Below are 17647 nucleotides of genomic sequence, written 5' to 3' on the forward strand. Positions count from 1 at the left end.
GTGTGTGTGTGTGTGTGTGTGTGTGTGTATACAGAGATTAATATTGTGCTTAAGCACATATATATTTAGATGTCTATATATAATGATTATTTTTATATATGTATATAATCATAGAAGCACTTTTTGTGGCAAAAAAAAATTGGGGAATTGTTGAACAAACTGTGACATGAACATAATGGAAAAACAATAATTATTAGGAATTCAGAGAAGCTTGGGAAAACATGAATTAACTGATACAGAAGTAAGCAGAATAAGGAAAGCAACACAGAGAAAGATTACAATAACATAGCAAAAATAACACTAAAAGGCAGTTGAACTCATATAACGATCAATCTTAGTCCCAGAGAATTGGTAATGAAAGAGTCATTAGCACTCTGTGGAGAGATGGGAGATACTGAGCAGGCTATGCATTATCAGATAAGGTCACTGTGTCCACTGTGTCCCTTGGTTTTACTGATTCTCCCCATTATGAGGGAGAATTCAGTTGTGAGACTGGGTCTAGAAATATTTGTGGTGTAAAATCAAAATACATTCATAAAATTTTACTTTAAAGAAAAAAAGGCAAGTATATGTGTAATACAGTTTGGAAAAGTTTCCATGCAAAATGGGTATATTAACTGTGGTCAGTGCAGTGACCTAAAGTGATTTCAGAGGATGGAGAGAGACTTCAAGTTTCAGCTAAAATCCCACCTTCTGCAAGAACCTTGACCACCTCACCCCCTTCTTAATGCTAATGCCTTCCCTCTAAGATGATCTCCAGTGTATCCTGTCTATATCTTGTTTGTTTATAGCTGTTTCCATGTTGTCTCTTTCATTAGACTGTGAACTCCCTGAGGGCAGGTTCTGTCTTTTGACTTCCTTTTTTTTCCCCCAAGGCCTAGTGAAGTGCCTGGGCCTCATCAATACTTGTTGACTGATTGTTAACTGACTGATAGTGGAGCATGATAGAGGAATCCCAGGAAGGAAAGAGGCCTACATCACCAAAGAAGGTCACAGTGCTGATTGTTCCACTCAACAATACTTCTTGGGGGTGGAGGTTGGAGGGGGGGAGGGAGGGAAGAAGGGAAGGAGAGGAAAGTCTCTGGGAAGTGACTGTAATATATTAAGAAATTATTAAAAAGTAAAAAAGTAAACAGTCACTCTAAGTCATGGAAAGTGAGTAGTACTTACAGCTACTACAGTACTTACAGTTTAGTTATATAATCTCACATATGTGGACCAACTCATTTCTCACTCATGCCAGCCGAATGAGGCACCTCTGCCTCGGTACAGAGTGGGTCCTGAGGATTCCTGAGATCTCTGACTTTCAGGAACCTCAATAATGCTTACCCGAGCCACGGTGTTATTCACATATGCTTTGTAAGTTCTTCTCTGCATCTGATAGCCATTGTCGTCTGTATAAAGGACTTGGTGACTGTTTAAATCCGTGCTTGTCCTCAGGACTGCCTCACGGTTCAGTTTCAAGGGCCCCACCCTGTATTCTTGTTCTATCCTGTGGCAGAGCAGCTTCCCATCATAACCCTCTGGAATATGGAAGATCCGAGAATAGGCAGCATAGGTATAATCCTTTACTGTGAAATTTCTATTTAAAAAAAAAAGAGTAGGTATTATGGGATGAATAAATGAGAAACAAGTGAAAAAATGAGGTTGGGGATTATTTGGGGAATCACCAGGATTCCTTATGTGGAAGTGAGGTTTTTGGTTCTTTTTTGGGAAAATGTAGGAATAAAGTAAATTAGATTTCACACTCTCTCCTGAACAGCCCTGGTGATTTTCTGCTTATACTGGGTCCCTACCACATCTATCCCCTAGCCTTGTGATTTTCTCAAAATCCTCATCTTCAATTCCAGGGATTTTTTTCTATTTCTGCTACTGTATATCATACAGGGAACCTTATAGTACAGGACAATTTTCCTTGTTCATCTTAGTTCTGGTTAGTTAATAGTTTAAATGTGCTTGCATGGCCTAAATATTTACGTTTCTTGACAATGGTTGACCTCAGCAGGCTAGTTTAGTAGTCATACCATTCCTCTCACACTCTTTGTGAGAGTCCAAATGCCAGTCTGGTGAGATCACAGGCTCTGACCCACGGTGGTAGTTGTCAGTCTCCTATTATAGACCCATCTAGACAATGTTTGTTGAATAAATGCTTGCTGAAATTGTTTTTTTGTTACAAGGGCTTTACATACACCCTTTCTGTTGATCATTATGATAACCCTAAGAGTTTGGTAGTATATCCACCTTTGTATCTCCCCCAGTGCCTAGCACAGTGCTGTGCCTCTAGTAAATGTTTGTTGAACGCAACTGAATTATGATTCCCATTTAGAGAAGAGAGAAAACCAAGTTCAGAAAGATGAAGATGACTCATCCAAAGGTCACATGGCTAGAAAGTGGTAGACCTGGAACGTGAGCCTCTCTCCTGATTCCAAATCCAATGTCTTCTCTGCTTAAAGTCTCACAGTGTCATGAACAGAGGCCCAACTTGGAAAGTTAGGAAAACCTGAATTCAATATCACTTCAAACAATTATTAGTTGTGTGATCCTGGACAAGTTACTTAATCAGTCAGTCAATCAATAAGCATTTACTAAGCACCCAGTATGTGTTAGGTTCTGTTCTTAACCCCTCTGAGCCTCAGTTTCTTTACCTATCAAATGGAAACATTAAGAGCACCTACCTCACAGGGTTGTTGTGAAGCTTGAATGAAATAACATATGTAAAACACTTTCCAAATCTTAAAGTGGTAAATAAATGTAAGCTATCATTATCAATACTGTCTTGAGATGAACCTTTTATATCAAGCAATACATTCATACCCTGGAAAAGTGACTCCAAGCTTGTGTATTTTTTTCTTTTAGAAAACATAAGTATTTTAATATAGGTGAGGTTGAAAGATGATTTTACATGTATTGGGTGTAGGGGCTGGGCCATGGAGGCCCGTTCCCCAAGCACACATCGCATGCCCTGCTCACCACCAAACCACATGAAAAGGTGTGATGAGATACTGCAGAAGGGGCCTCCTCTCTGATTCAGAGCACAGGCAGGTATACTGACTGCTTCTAGTCCTCTTATCTAGTAATGAAGATGGGCCTTCTTAGTTGGCTGCTGAGCCAGAACTGGCAGACAGACAAGACTCTAACAGGGGCAGCTTACCCCTTCTTTCCTGCCTGGCTGACTTGAGTGAGGAAGACATTCTACAGAACTCCAGGTTGGGAAAGGCCTCAGGCCCTTTCCACCTAGGTCAACATGTGGTCAACATGGGCCTCTGTGCATTTGTGCCTTCCTGTTCGTAGGTGAAAGAGTATGTGACTAAGCTACAATCGCATGAATTTCAAAATGTTGGGAGAGTGAGCTGCTGGAGGCCGGGGAGGTGGTGTCCATGCCAGAGGACAGCAGAGTCCAATGAGAAACAAAATCCCCACTCCACTGTTTGCCCCAGCAGAAGTGGACTGAAAGCAGCTGGGAGAGAAACTGCAACTCACTCAACAGCCATGCCACATCCAGAAGTGTACTTAGTAGGACAAATGCTCTGTAGCAACTGCTTTAAAGTTGAGCCCATACACCCTGGGGACCAAGGCGGTATGGGTGAAAAGTGTGCCTCCAAGTGTCAAAGTGGGGAAGAGTTTATACCTCTCTTATTGCTGTATTTTCTCAGTAAATAGCCTTTTGTAAAAGCTGATTGATTTAACTGGTTAAAGGAAGCAAGGGTGGAGGTATCATCAACTGGGAGATACTACCTGGAGACAGATATTAGGGAAAATGCACTGGAATGGAGGCTTCAGCTGATGGCAGTAGAAAAATCACCTAGATCCCTTCGGGGTACCATTAGGATCTCTGGAGGAGATGTGGCCTTTCTCAGGGGACTGACTCATCAGTGTGAGCAGAAATTGAGAGTAAGGATCCTTAGAACTTACACAGATGATAGAGGGAAAATTTCTGAATACTGATTGGGACACCATGTATTCTACTTAAAGCATATAAAGAAACCATCAGAGAAAAGCTAGTATCTAAGAAGAGCAGATGATATACAAAAGTGAAAAACAAAAGCACAACAAAACAGCCCTGTCCACAGAGAAACTTGGAGAGTATCAATGCACAAGGAGAGGTAAGTGTTTTTAGGTGTAGAACACTTAACTATGCTTTGAGTAACTCAGATGCATCACAATCTTCTCTCTGACTCTGAAGAGATCACTTATGGGTTTCAGTTTTCCTCAACCATGAAAAGGAGGAATTGTACCATAATCTGGAGTCCATGAACTTTCTTTTTATTTGATAACTGTATTTCAGTTTTATTGATTTCCTTTGAACCTATCTGTATTTTATTTTATGTATAGAAAAACATTAATCTGAAAAGATATCCATAGGCTTCACCAGCCTACCCAAGCAATCTGATACAGAAAGGTTGGCCTAGATGATTTTTAAAGATGTCTTTCAGTTCTAACGTCTTTTGGTGCACTCTATAAGCCCTCTTCCTGGCTCTGACATTCTATGAATTCTTCCTCTACTAAAGAAGTGAACCCAAGAAAATAAGAAAGTCACATCATATTCTGCAAAGTGATTGGAAGAAGGTTTCCTCCATATTGGCTACCCTTCAATCATTTCCACAGTTTCATTGTTTCCCTTCTGTAGCTTAATTTATGTATTAAATGCATAACCACAAAAATTTTGTCTGATGATAGAGTTACACATTTAGGATACATTAGTGGAAAGAGCAACATACAAGCTCCTTGAATACGGGGACTATTGCTCATTTATAACTCTGGTGCCTAGCATAATTTCTTATACAGGGCAGGTACTTAATAAATGTTTACTGAATTGAGAGGACTTGGAATTAGGAGACTTGAGATTTGAGGTCGTTCTCCACTATTTACTGGCTGTCTGACTTAATTAATTAATGGCTTAGTTAATTCAGTCTCAGTTTCCTTTGCTGTAAGATGGATATGACCATGTTTGTACTACCTTCCCCTAGCATTTTATAAAGATAAAGGTATATCATTGGATTTTAAAGCTGGAAGGAATATTAGACATTATCTAGTTTGACCTATCCATTTCACAGAAGAGAAAACTGAAGCCTAGCAGGGGAAATGACTTGTCCCATATCAGACACTGAGTCACTGGTTTCTGAGTTGTTGTTGTAACTTTTTTTTTTTTAGGCAATTGGGGTTAAGTGACTTGTCCAGGATCACACAGCTAGTAAGTGTGAAGTGTTTGATCTGAGGATGGATTTGAACTCAGATCCTCCTGACTTCAGGGCCGGTGCTCTATCCACTGCGCCACCTATCTGCCCCTTGTTGTAACTTTTATATTTACTCTCCCTGCTTTGGGGAAGATCAAATTAGTTAATCTATAGTAAATCCTTTGGAACTACAAGGAGCTCCATAAACCTGAATAGTATGAAAAAAATCAAGCAAATAATAATTCACATTCCTGAATACTTCAAGGTTTTCAAAACTTTGCAATTCATAGATGAAGAAATTGGGACCCTAGGAGGTTAAATGATTTGTCCATGGTCACTCAGCTAATCAGCTCCTGAGATAGGATCTGAACCTTGGACGTCCTGATTTGAGGTTCTATAATTGATCTACAAGGTTTTGTGGACTCTTGGCAAATCCTTATTTAAACAAACTGGTCTCTGATTTCAATTTCGCAAATATTAACTCATTAAAGAGAAAGGACTGAATACTCAGAGAAAAAGGTTAAGCTGTTTCCTCAGCTTAAGCAGCCTTTTAGACTGAAAAGACTGCTCACAAGCAGGAAGTGAAAACGGTCCAGTCTCTAGCCTAATACCTTACCTATAAAAATACTGCCGGATCTCCGTCACCAGTTTTCCAGCCACAATTTCCAACCCCACCACATCTGATGCTTCAACTGCTGATCCATCTGGGGTAAACAAATAGTTGTCTGAAATAGGTCCGTGCTCCAAATCAGCATTCACTTTATACTCCAGGAACTGCTGGGTGACTCGTACAGTCTGGTTACTCTCCCTGTAAAGGTACAAGAGAGCAAAGATTCCTTGCTCATTCGTTATTTTCGCAGAAAGATATGTAGCAACCTGAGCAGAGAATCTGCTGTGCAAACGCCACTGGATTTAGAGCCAGAGCAAGCGTTTATTAAGTGGGTGCCAGGTGAGATGCTAGGTGCTGGGGATACAAAGATGAAAATGAAATCTCTGCCCTTAAGGAGCTTACATTTTATTGGAGGAAACAAAACATGCAAGTGGAAGTCTATGCAAAGCGTAAACAAAATGAATGCAAAATCACGGGGAGAAGCATGGGGGTGGGAACCACAAGGATAATGCAAGAATTGGCACCGAAGCAAGGATTCTCAGAGGCATTTCAGGTGTGTGTGAAAGAGCCCTGAAAATGCATGGAAAATCATGTGTGAAGAAGAGAAAGAAAGTCACTCAACAAATAAGTTACTTAATAAACAAAGGAAGGCAGCAAACACAGTGCAGGGAGTCCTGGAATTCTAGTCTAAAGGTCTGTAGGGGTGTCTCTGCCTTCCACGGTAGGAGACCTTAAGCAAGTCAAACAAATGGGAGTAGGCTTCCTCATTTGTAAAATGGGTAACACCTGCCCTGCCAACCTCACAGGGTTGTGGATGGGATGGAGCCAGTTTCTAGGCACACAGGCAGTCAAATTTTAATCATAAATTCACTATGTGTATCTGTAAGATTCCCGGAAGTCAGAAGAGACGTGGGAATGTGAGAGATAAGGAAGAAATCCTAGAACATTAGTAGCTGATACAGTGCTCAAAAACTGACAGAGTTTTTAATACTCATTTGAACCCCACAACAATCCAGTGAGGTAGCAGGGGTAGAGGCTCATGTTTTATAAAGGAAGAAAATGAGTCTCCCAAAGTAAGTGATTCTCTCACAGCTGCACAGCTAGCGAGCTAGAATCAGGACTCTAAACCAGTTCTCCTTGACTCCAAGTCTGACATTCTATGCTTTGCGCCGTGATGCCTCTTGTAGAACACAGAACCTAGAACATTAGCACTTACAGATGATTTCACTCAATAGGCTCGTTTTACTGATGAGAAAACAGGCTGTGCCTTGTACCAGGTCGCACACCTACTAGGACAAGGACCTATTCTCCTGACTCCCAATCTGGCTTTCTTTCTCAATACACATTTATCGAGCAGTTACTGCATGCAAGGCCCTAGGGATACACTACACCATCCTGTGAGGATACAAGACATCATCTTGTAGCTGGCCACAGTGGGTACTTAATTACAGTCTACAGTCAGCCCAAGCATCTTCCTGTGCGTGTCCTACTCCAGCAGCTCTCACAGGCTACTCAGGAGGTGTGAAATGTGCGACTCAGAAGTTGGATGGCTCTCTGACCTCAGTAGAACCAAACATGTGTGTCCATGTGAAGTGATGGTTAGCCTGCTGGTGTCTAACCACATGTTTGTGAATTGGATTGTTCTGATAACATCTGTACAGACAGATACTGCAAGACTTCTCAGAAAACTGTCACTCCCAACCTCCCCAGTATACACTGGGTGGCCAAGAGCCAGTAGCGAATTGAACTGAGAATGCTGTTTGCAGAAAGGCCTGGCTCCTGCCTTCAGGGTGAACAGCTCAACGCCTTGGGCTCTGCTCAGTGCCTCTTTTCCTCCATCCTTGAGGGTCAAAGCAGACTAGTGCTCATACCCTAATAATAATAGCTCAAGTATTTGAAGTTTTATAAAAAGGGCTCTTTAAAAAGTCTAGGTCTCCCTTATGTCGTCCAGGCTAGAAGTACAGAGACTATTCATGGATCTGGTCCCACTCTGATTAGCACCAGAGCTTTTGTTCTGTTCTGTTTTTGGACTTTGGCCAGTTCACCTTTCCTTTGGCAACCTGGTCCCTCCTCACCCCTTCTTCCTGGAGGCTCACCTCATTAATGCTGAACTCAGTGAGGATACCTGCTCAGCTTAGCAGCTCAGAATTCCTGAGTTTAAGACATCTATCAGCTTCCACCTCCCCAGCAGCAGAGGGTATAGGTATGTGCTACCCGCCCCAGATTTTTTTTTTTTAGGCAATTGGGGTTAAGTGACTTGCCCAGGGTCACACAGCTAGTAAGTGTCAAGTGTCTGGTCTGAGCCTGGGTTTGAACTCAGGTCCTCCTGACTTCAGGGCCAGTACTCTATCCACTATGGAACGTCAACCCAGGTCTCTTAATAATTAGACTAGTGGTTTTTTTTTTTTTAGCACTATCCTAAGTTTTTTTTAAATTCTTTTTAGTTTTGAATTTATGATCTTAAGATCTCTAATCAGTAAAGTTGCTTCTAGAGCAGAGATGTCACAAATTAAAATGTAATTAGGAAACATTTAACAAAATAAATGAAAATACAGCACAACATGGATAACATGAATTTGTAGTTCTTAAAGTCAATATAGAGCCTGCAAGGATGCTTCCAGGTGAGTCTGACACCACTAGGTTAAAGTGCCTTATTGTATTTTAGCACCCTAGCCTAACTTGCTGACCTGGCCCCAAATCCCTGCTACGCCCTTTTTTCCCCTCCCCTCATTGCTCCCTCCTACTTTGCCAGCACCCACCAGTCCATGTTGAGGCCCTTCACACTGAGGACTCCTTGAAGGCCATTCAGTCTGACTCTGCGGTAGGGGGGGAAAGCACCAAACTCTGTCAGGAGCTCCTGGATTCAAATTCCAGGCCGCAATTCCCATCCCTATTTTTTTTTTCCTGGCGAGGCAACTGGGTTTAAGTGACTTGCCCAGGGTCAAACAGCTAGTAAGTGTCAAGTGTCTAGTCTGAGATCAAATTTGAACTCAGGGCCTCCTGACTCTACGGCAGGCTCTATCCACTGCACCACTTCACTGCCCCTCCATCATTTCTTAGCCTGTTTCCTCATCTGCAAAATAGTGACGATCCTCCTGACACAACTTACCTCATGGGATTTGTGAGCACGAGACTTTGTAAACCTTAAAGCAGGACAGAAACACCATGTTCTTATTACTAATATCATCTCACTTGTCCTGCCAACAGCGCAGCTTCTTCCCACTACTGATCACACTCATGGAAGGGGCTGAGAGATGAAGGTCTAGGCACTTTTCAAGTTATCATTCTTGCCAGTACTCCTGATCACCTTGTGCCATATTCAGGGGACTGAATACAAAACACCGTGGTATAGCACAGTAGAAAGAATGCTAGAATGGAATTAGATGCCTGGTCTCTGGTCTCAGCTGCTACTGGACTAAGATGAATCACCCTGGACAAGGCATTCCTCCCTCTGAGCCTTGAGGGTTGGTTTAGAACAGTGGTATCAAACTCAAATAGAAATGTTGTTGTTTAGCCATTTTTCACTTGTGTCTGACTTTTTGTGACCCCTTTCGGGTTTTTCTTGGAAAAGATACTGGATTCCTTCTCCAGCTCATTTTACAGATGAGGAAACTGAGGCGAACAGGGTTAAGTGACTTGCCCAGGGTCACACAGCTAGTCAGTGTCTGAGGCCGGATTTGAACTCAGGAAGATGATCTTCCTGACTCCAGCCTGGCCCTATATCTACAATGCCACCTCACTGCCTCTCAAACAGAAATAGGGGCCGATAAATTGTACCTAAGGATTCAGGTGGGCTGCATACTGACTTAGAAATCCACTTATTAACATTATCTCTGCTTTATTATATTTTAATTTATTTTATTAAGTACTTCTCAAATTACATTTAATCTAGTTCAGGTTGCAATCAGAAGTATCCTGCAGCTCTTACGTTCTGACACCTCTGGTCTAGAAGAAATCTCTTTTGGTCCATTCTACATTAGAATTACTGAACAGTATTGTATATGTGTTTAATTTTTTCTCTAGACTGAGAGCTCTTGGGACAGAGGTAGTTTTATTTATCCTTATGCTTTTCAAGTGCTTATCTTATTTTTTTATCTTTTAGGCATTTAGGGTTAAGTGACTTGCCCAGGGTCACACAGCTAGTAAGTGTCTGAATCCGGATTTGAACTCAGGTCCTCCTGACTCCAGGGCCGGGGTTTATCCACTGTGCCACCTAGCTACCCCTCCAAGTGCTTATCTTAGTATTCCAAACAAAATAGATGCTGAATAAATATTTGCTGAATGAATGACTGGATTTCTGAGGTCCTGTCTAAGTCAGATATTTTATATTTCTATCCTTCTAAACAGTTCTAATTAAGAACTAATTGGCTAATATTGGCAATTATCTTTTAAAGACCTCTCTGCCCCCAATTATTTCTCCCTGCTATCTTCTCAATGATACTCGAAATGCTTCCTTTGCCTTAAGGAATGCTAATACACAATTACACTGAAAAGGTTTAAAATGCATTCATTCTGAACAAGTGTTTATACCTTAATGAGGAGGAGTTCATCAAATACTTTCCTTAAGGACAGGGAATGGATGAAAACCACAGGGGTTAAATTCTTTGTCTTTTGTTTTTAGGGGAAAGAAAAGAGATATCCAAAATCTAGGTATTATCTGGATCCGGTAGGCCTAAGTACAGCACCATAGTCAGGGCTGGGGACAGATTGTTCCAGCTATAAAAAATGGGTTTTTAAGATCCAAAGATCTAAATTCGAATCCCTTTTGGCACCCACTAGTTGTGGGATCTTGGGTAATTCATTTCCCTTCTCAAAGCTTCTTGCTCAGCTATCAATTCTGTTATCTAAAATAGTGGTGATATTCTAAGCTTTTCTACAGTGAAGAATTACAAAATTAAAGAAAGGAATGCTTTAAATTTTTGTACTGTGCTGGAAATTCTTTTCCCCCAGGGTCTATAAAACATTAATTTGTTTTTATATATTTTACTATTTTTTTGAAGCTTCTTTCTATGTGTTATGTTTCCTGACCAGATAAAAAGGCCTTAAGCCCCATGTGAGACAAGCCAGTGTCATATTTAAATTTTTGTCTTCCCCAATGCTTAGTTAACAAGTCTGCTTAGCAAAGAGACAAAATGTTTGTTGGCTGAGGCAGTTTCTAGTTTCTAGTTTCTAGTTTCTTGTTTTTGTTTTGTTTTGTTGTTTTAATGGGGCAATGGGGTTAAGTGACTTGCCCAGGGTCACACAGCTAGTAAGTGTCTGAAGCTGGATTTGAACTCAGGTCCTCCTGACTTCAAGTCTGGAGCTCTATCCACTGCGCCACCTAGCTGCCCCCATTTGGTTTTTGTTTTTGTTTTTGTTTTGCAGTTTCTAGTTTCTTTTGGCCTCCTAGTTGTGATGATGATTTTATAGTGGTTAAAAGTCTCTTTAAAAAAAAAAAGGTCAGAAGCTGGTAAGAAATTGGAGATAAGGCATTAAAAAGCAAGAATGATGCCAAGATTTGCATCTTGGAGATGGAAACAATAATTGTGCCACTGATGGGCAATAGAATGAACCCTTCTTGAGGACAAAGCCAGTTGTATTTTTGTCTTTGAATTGACACAGCTTTAACACAGTGCTGAACACATAACAGGCACTTAATAAATACGAACAGACTTTTAATAAAAGCCTGATGAGTTGAATAGTCTGAAAGTAAAGTCTATTTTTTTGTTAATCATTTGTTGTACTTAACATACTTATGACTTGTCTGGTGGTCACACAGTCAGTGTGGGTCATAGGCGGGAATTGAACCCAGGTCTTCTTGACTATAAGACCAGTTCTCAAGCCACTACACTAGCTTTCCACATACTTAATCTTTCCCTGTGCCCTGGCAGCTCCTGAAGACTAAGGTGCAAAGAGGTGCCATTTTGCATTGGTAGAGGGAATTTCTTCACTGGGTGCTTCCTACACCATTGAAATCACAAGGGGCAGCTAGGAGGCACAATAGATAGAGCTCTGGCCTTGGAGTCAGGAAAACCAGAGTTCAAATCTGGCCTCAGACATTTACTAGCTGTGTGACCTTGGGAAAGTCACTTTACCCTGATTGCCTCACCAAAAAGCAAAAAAACAAAAACAAACAAACAAAGAAAAAAATCACAAGCCCACTAAAAAAAAATGTATTTATGGTATTACTGTGTAGTAGAAAGCCCATACATGGTACTTACTATCAACAAACTTGGTTTAACTTGTGGTTCCAACACTACTGACCACAGGTAAGTTACCCAACCAACTCTGAGACCCTCAGTTTCCTCACGTGTAATACATATTAACATTTTTACCACTTCCCTCATGGAACTGTTGTGAATAAATTCTGTAAAACTTAAAAGGCACCTTAGAGATGTGAGTCGTGATTATAATAAAGGCTTGTGATTCTTCTTACTTTAAAAAGCCTGTGACCTATATACTACATATTTCTCCAATAAATAAAAATCAAATGAAGTTTCTTTTTGCCTGAGGACCAATGGTCTTTAAGAGGAACACCCGTCCTTACCATCCTAAAGCCAAGAGACACCGGCAACAAGCCCAGACAAGCCAGGTGGATTACCTCTCGATGATGCTGTGCATTAAATTGGTGCCTTGGTCCATGAGTATAGAATAACACTCGTTTGTCACAGGAAATAGTCGCCTGCCAGAGCAGCGTGAAGACTTCTTAGATTTCCTACCGAACTGGAAGACTCTTGCAATCGAGGTTGACTCCTGGTGAGCCTCTTCAAATTTGCCAGTTAACTTAATGTAGTAACGCCGGTAACTGAGACCCTTTATGGTGGTCAGAATGTACAAGTCATAGATGGACTGAGAGTCAGTTGAGTTCTGGATCTGCAAAGAAAGAGTGAGATCAGCTAGATAATTTAGTCCTGGCCTGTCCAATGTTGCTGAATCTTTCAGTGAGATTTGTTAAGTATTGTTGAATGGGACAGGTTCTACAAGTCAAGCCAACAAGCATTTATTAAGCGTCTACTATGGGTTAGGCACAATACTAAGCACTAGAGGAACAAAGAAAGGCAAAAATAAGTCCCACTTTAAGGGAGCTCATGGTCTAATGGGGGAGATTACACACAAACAGTTATGCAGAGACAAGACACATACACAATAACTTTGCCAGGAATCAGTTAAGCTCACTGGCCTATGGTTGGAAGAATGCATCTAACCTCTTCATTTTTTGGAAAGATTAAGGCCACATTTGTCCAACTCTAGTAAGTCTTTTCTTTGTTGATTATCTCCAATTTATGTTCTATCTTGTTTTATATAGTTTGCATGTTCTCCTTCCCATTAGACAGCGAGCTTCTTCTGAGCAGGGACTGTCTTTTGCCCCTCTTTGTATCTTCAGCTCTTAGCACAGTGACTACTGGCACACAGCAGGCACAAGAAATGCCTGTTGACTTGACCTGAGAAGGCATTACCTGAGTTGGGCAAGTGTGACCGTGACCTTCCAAAAAATGAAGACGACTAGGTTTTCAGACTACACAAAAGTAAGCTCAACTGACTGCTGGCTAAGTTCTAGAATGCAATATTAAAAGAATGTTTTGTGAACATTTAGAAAGTGCAGCTGTGATTTTTGAGAGTGAGAAGGGGTCCATTAATAACAGGTTGCACTGCCGGGAAGATTTGTATGAACTGATAAAAAGTGAAGTGAGCAGAACCACGAGGACACTGTGCACAGTAAGAGCAACACTGTAAGGATAATCAAATGTGAAAGACATAGCTATGCTGATCAAGAAAATGATCCAAGACAATTCCAAAGGACCCATGATGAAAAATGCTATCCCGTCTCCAGAGAGACAACTGATGAACTCTGAATGCAGATTGAGGCATACTTTATTTTTCTTGGGGCTTTTTGTGTATTTTCTTTTGCAAAATGGCTAATACGGAAATAACACCTCACAGTTCCCCGGCAGTTTAAAGAGCTTTTTCTTATGGGATCACAAGATGAGATTTGATGTGGAAGAGACCTTATGGGTAAGTTAGTCCAGCACCTCATTTACAGGTGAAGAAGCAGAGGCACAAAGGTGAGTGAGTTGCCCAAGGATGCGGAGGCAATAAATGTCAGAGGTGGAGCTGGAACCCAGGTCCCTTCACTCCAATTTGGTGCTTTCTACGTCTTCTCATGGCCTGGAATGCACGCTCCCCTTCCTCACCAAAGCCCCACAAAGCACACGCTAACTCCGTGAGGAGACTCGGCTCCTACTTTAAACCATAGGCCTGGAGTCATCCAGTTAGTAAGAGCCAGAGCGAGGACTCCATCTCAGCCCTTGGGGCACTGGGCTCAGGGTTCGACCACGTGTACTCTCAGGGCTCTTTCACATCCAACATTCCCAGAGGCAGCAGACAGAGTGGCCAGGAACAGCTGACTCAAAGCCAGCAGACTTAGGTCTGGGCAAGGATTCTGCTACTAACTGTGACCTTTGGCAAATCACTTTACTTCTTCGGGCTCTGGCTTTATCACTTGTAAAAATGGGAATAATTCCACTTGTACAACGTATTTTACAGGTTGGCCAGGGGGTCCTTTGTTCGGTATGGGCAGTGCGGGGTAGTGGTCTCAGCTCTGAATCCTATAGTCCGTGACCTAGGACCCCAGGTCCTCTTCAGCACCGGGGGCAGTGAGCTTAAGGCAAACCACAGCATGGAGGAGAGAGCACGAAAAACAATACCTGGGCAGGCACAGGATGTCCAGATTCATCAACGACCACGACGCTTGGAGAACGGACGCTAACAGTAACAAAGGTGGTGATGGTCCAAGCCAGGGGGTTGTACACAACAGCACATGGTTTCACCTCAGAACCTTTCCAGAAAAGACAAAATCGAATGCATCACTTACTGACAGCCAAAACAACAGCAAAGCCACCCAAAGGAGAAGGGGAATTTGAAGCTTACACAGGCCTGCTATCTGTGTAAAGAAACGGAACCAAGGCAAAACGCTCACAGACATACATGTGTGTGCATGTTGGCATAATGTATATAACTCTATTGTACAATGTATGTATGTAACACACACATATACACTGAGGTCATGAGGTGGTAAAGTATAGAGTGCTGGACTTGGGAGTATGGAAGACCTGTGTTCCAATCCTCCCTCAGACCCCGACTAGCTGTGTGACCTGCAACAAGCAGTTTAACCTCTCTCAGGCTCAGTTTCTTCAGTTGTAAAATGGGGATAATAACAGTACCTACCTCACAAGGTAGCATCACATGAGAGAACATGTGTAATGTGCTTTACAAACCTATTACTATTATTATACAGTATACCATATATGTGTGTATAGAGACACATATACACGTGGATTTAAAGTACTTGGGGAACTCTGTTTAAAGCAACAATATCATTCTTCCTTCTTCATGCTCATTCCCACATCTGGGCCTCTATTTATGGCATTTTAGTTGCTGTAATACTTAGATGCCCCAGCCCCAGCTATCTAATGAGAATAACTCTGGGTGTGGAATTCTAAGACCAGCCTGGAAGACTGTGTCTGCCACTTACTAGCTGTGGGAGCTTGGACAATCAGATTCATGCATCTAAGCCTCAGTTTCCTCAAATGTAAACTAGAGAGAATACTATCTCCCCTGGCAATGTCACAGAGTTTGCTGCGTGGATCACATGTGGAAGTAGACAGGAAAGGGCTACAGAGGTAAGTCTAATACTTCTTCCTGAAGACCTACTTAATTAGTTCCTACAGTTAGAAGCAAGTAGAGTTTTAGAGGTCCTAAGCCTCCTCCATTCATTTTGCCACCGCCTTGTATTTCTCCTCCCTTTCTCAGTCACACGAGAAAAGCTATCACTTCAGTGGTGACTTTTTGCTTTCTCTCTTATCATTTACTCTCAACTCCTTGTAATGTGGCTTCTGATTCCATTGCTCGACTGAAATTGCTCTCTACCAAGTTATCAACAGTCTTTTAATCAACAAACCTGAAGGGCTTCTTTCAACCCCTGTCCTTCTAGACTTCTCTGCAGCCTTTGACGCTATCAATCACTGTCTTCTCTTGGATGCTCTTCCGCCCTGGGATGTTGGGACACGGCTTTTGTGAGTCTGTTCTTACCCATCTGACTGATCTTTCCCAGTCTCCTCTGCTGGATCACCATGAATAGCAAATCCTCTGGTGTGGGTCTACTGAAAGGCTTTGTCTTGGCAATGCTTTCCTTCTCTCTGTATCCATTCTAGCTTAGTGACCTCATTGGCTTTCACAGATTTAATTATTATCTCCACGCAATGGTTCCCAGATCTATATATACAACCCTAGTATCTGCCATAAACTCCTGGCCTGCAATACCAACTGCCTATCAGACTTTTTTTGATCTGGACGTCCTTCAAGCATTTCAAACTCAATGTATCCAAACCAGAACTCACCTTTCCCCCCCACACCTATGCCTCCTCCAGACTTCTCTGTTTCTGCTGAGGAAACCACCATCTTTCCAGTCATCCAAGCCTGCAACCCTGGTGTCATCTTTGATTCCTCACATACCACATACCAAGATTGCCAGATCTTGCCAGTTTTACCTCTTTAATGTCTCACACTTCACCCACTCTCTTCATCTCAACTGGATTAATGCAATAGCTTTCTGGTTGGTGTGACTGCCTCAAGTCTCTCCCCACTCCAATCCAGCATCCCCAAAGCTGCCAAGGTGACCTTCTTAAAGCACAGGTCTGACTAGGTCACTCCCCTTATCAACCCCAGGGTCTGTTACTACCTTGAGTATCAAATATAAACCCTTCTCCTACTTCCAGACCGGCCCCAACCTGCCATTTCTGCCTTACTGTGGACTACCTATCCTTCACAGACTCTGTGATGTAGTTAAACTGTCCTTCTTCTAATTCCCTGTTGCTATCTCTGTGCCTTTGCACTGACTGTTCCACATGTTTGGAATGCAGTCCCCCTTAGACCTCTTAGATCTCCTCATCTCCTTCACCTTCTATGGGGAATCTTTCTTGATTCCCCCTGGCTATTAGTGACCTCCTGCTCTTCCCTCCCCCAATCACCCTGTGTCTCTTTGGTATCCCCCTATATATTTACTTACTGTCTTCCCTGATAGACTGTAAGTCCTAGAAGGTAAGAGCTTTTTCACTTATCTTTGCATCCCCAGGGCCCGAACCCATGGCGGTCACATGGGAGATGCCTCATAAATACTTATTGACTGAGATGAACAAATAGTGGCCCAGAGAGGGAAAGCTACCTGCCCAAGGTCACAGAAATGATAAAGTACACAAGTGGGATATGAACCCAAGTCTTCTGACTCCAAATCCAGAGTTCTTCCCACTATACCATGTAAGCAAGGCAGGTATTATTTATCCCCATTTTGTAAGCAAGGAAAATGAAGTTCCAAAAAAGTGAAATAACCCCCCAGGGTAGAGATGGAACTCACACTCTAGTCTTCTGGTTTTGCACCCACCACCTCACACTGCTCAGTTGATTCTCCCTCCTCCCCCATAATCCCATGGTTTCTTGAGTGGGACGGCTCTCTAACAGACACCTCGTTTGCCTGAATCTCTATCAGAGACACCAGCTTGTAGCTCTTCTTTCTTCTCTGCCCGGAACATGTCAAGGACGATGGACACCATTAGCTTCTTTACGTCAAACATTCCTTCCATTAGGTTGTCTACATACATATCTCTCACCTTGGGGGACTCCGTTCCTGTTATGCCATCGTGATGCTGAACCTTTAAAAAAATACGCAGTTATAAAAGATGAATTTAAATAAACCCAGCAGCCAATTTTTCCTGGACTAGCAAACATTAAATGCTGGCATGCTTGCTTCGTGCATTATAGGCGTTCCTGAAAAGTTGACCTATAACTTTATTTTGATGCTATAGACAGCTGTGGCACGAGGGGAATAAGC

The 17647-nt window shown here is 42.1% G+C and overlaps 1 protein-coding gene across 2 annotated transcripts in view; it reads right to left on the reverse strand.

Annotated features, from left to right (window-relative positions):
• MAN2B2 (mannosidase alpha class 2B member 2) overlaps positions 1–17647 on the reverse strand; it is an 82231-nt gene that overhangs the window by 13614 nt on the left and 50970 nt on the right. For both annotated transcript variants that reach the window (XM_027836252.1, XM_027836253.1), the window contains 5 exons: positions 17282–17468; positions 14469–14599; positions 12365–12636; positions 5791–5982; positions 1330–1582 (listed from right to left, as the gene is read on the reverse strand). In XM_027836252.1, coding sequence (XP_027692053.1) covers positions 1330–1582; positions 5791–5982; positions 12365–12636; positions 14469–14599; positions 17282–17468 — 1035 coding nt within the window. The remainder of the gene's footprint in view (positions 1–1329; positions 1583–5790; positions 5983–12364; positions 12637–14468; positions 14600–17281; positions 17469–17647) is intronic.

The sequence above is a fragment of the Vombatus ursinus genome, unplaced genomic scaffold (genome assembly GCF_900497805.2).
Source record: "Vombatus ursinus unplaced genomic scaffold, bare-nosed wombat genome assembly UNPS02014818.1, whole genome shotgun sequence".
Lineage (NCBI taxonomy): Eukaryota > Metazoa > Chordata > Mammalia > Diprotodontia > Vombatidae > Vombatus > Vombatus ursinus.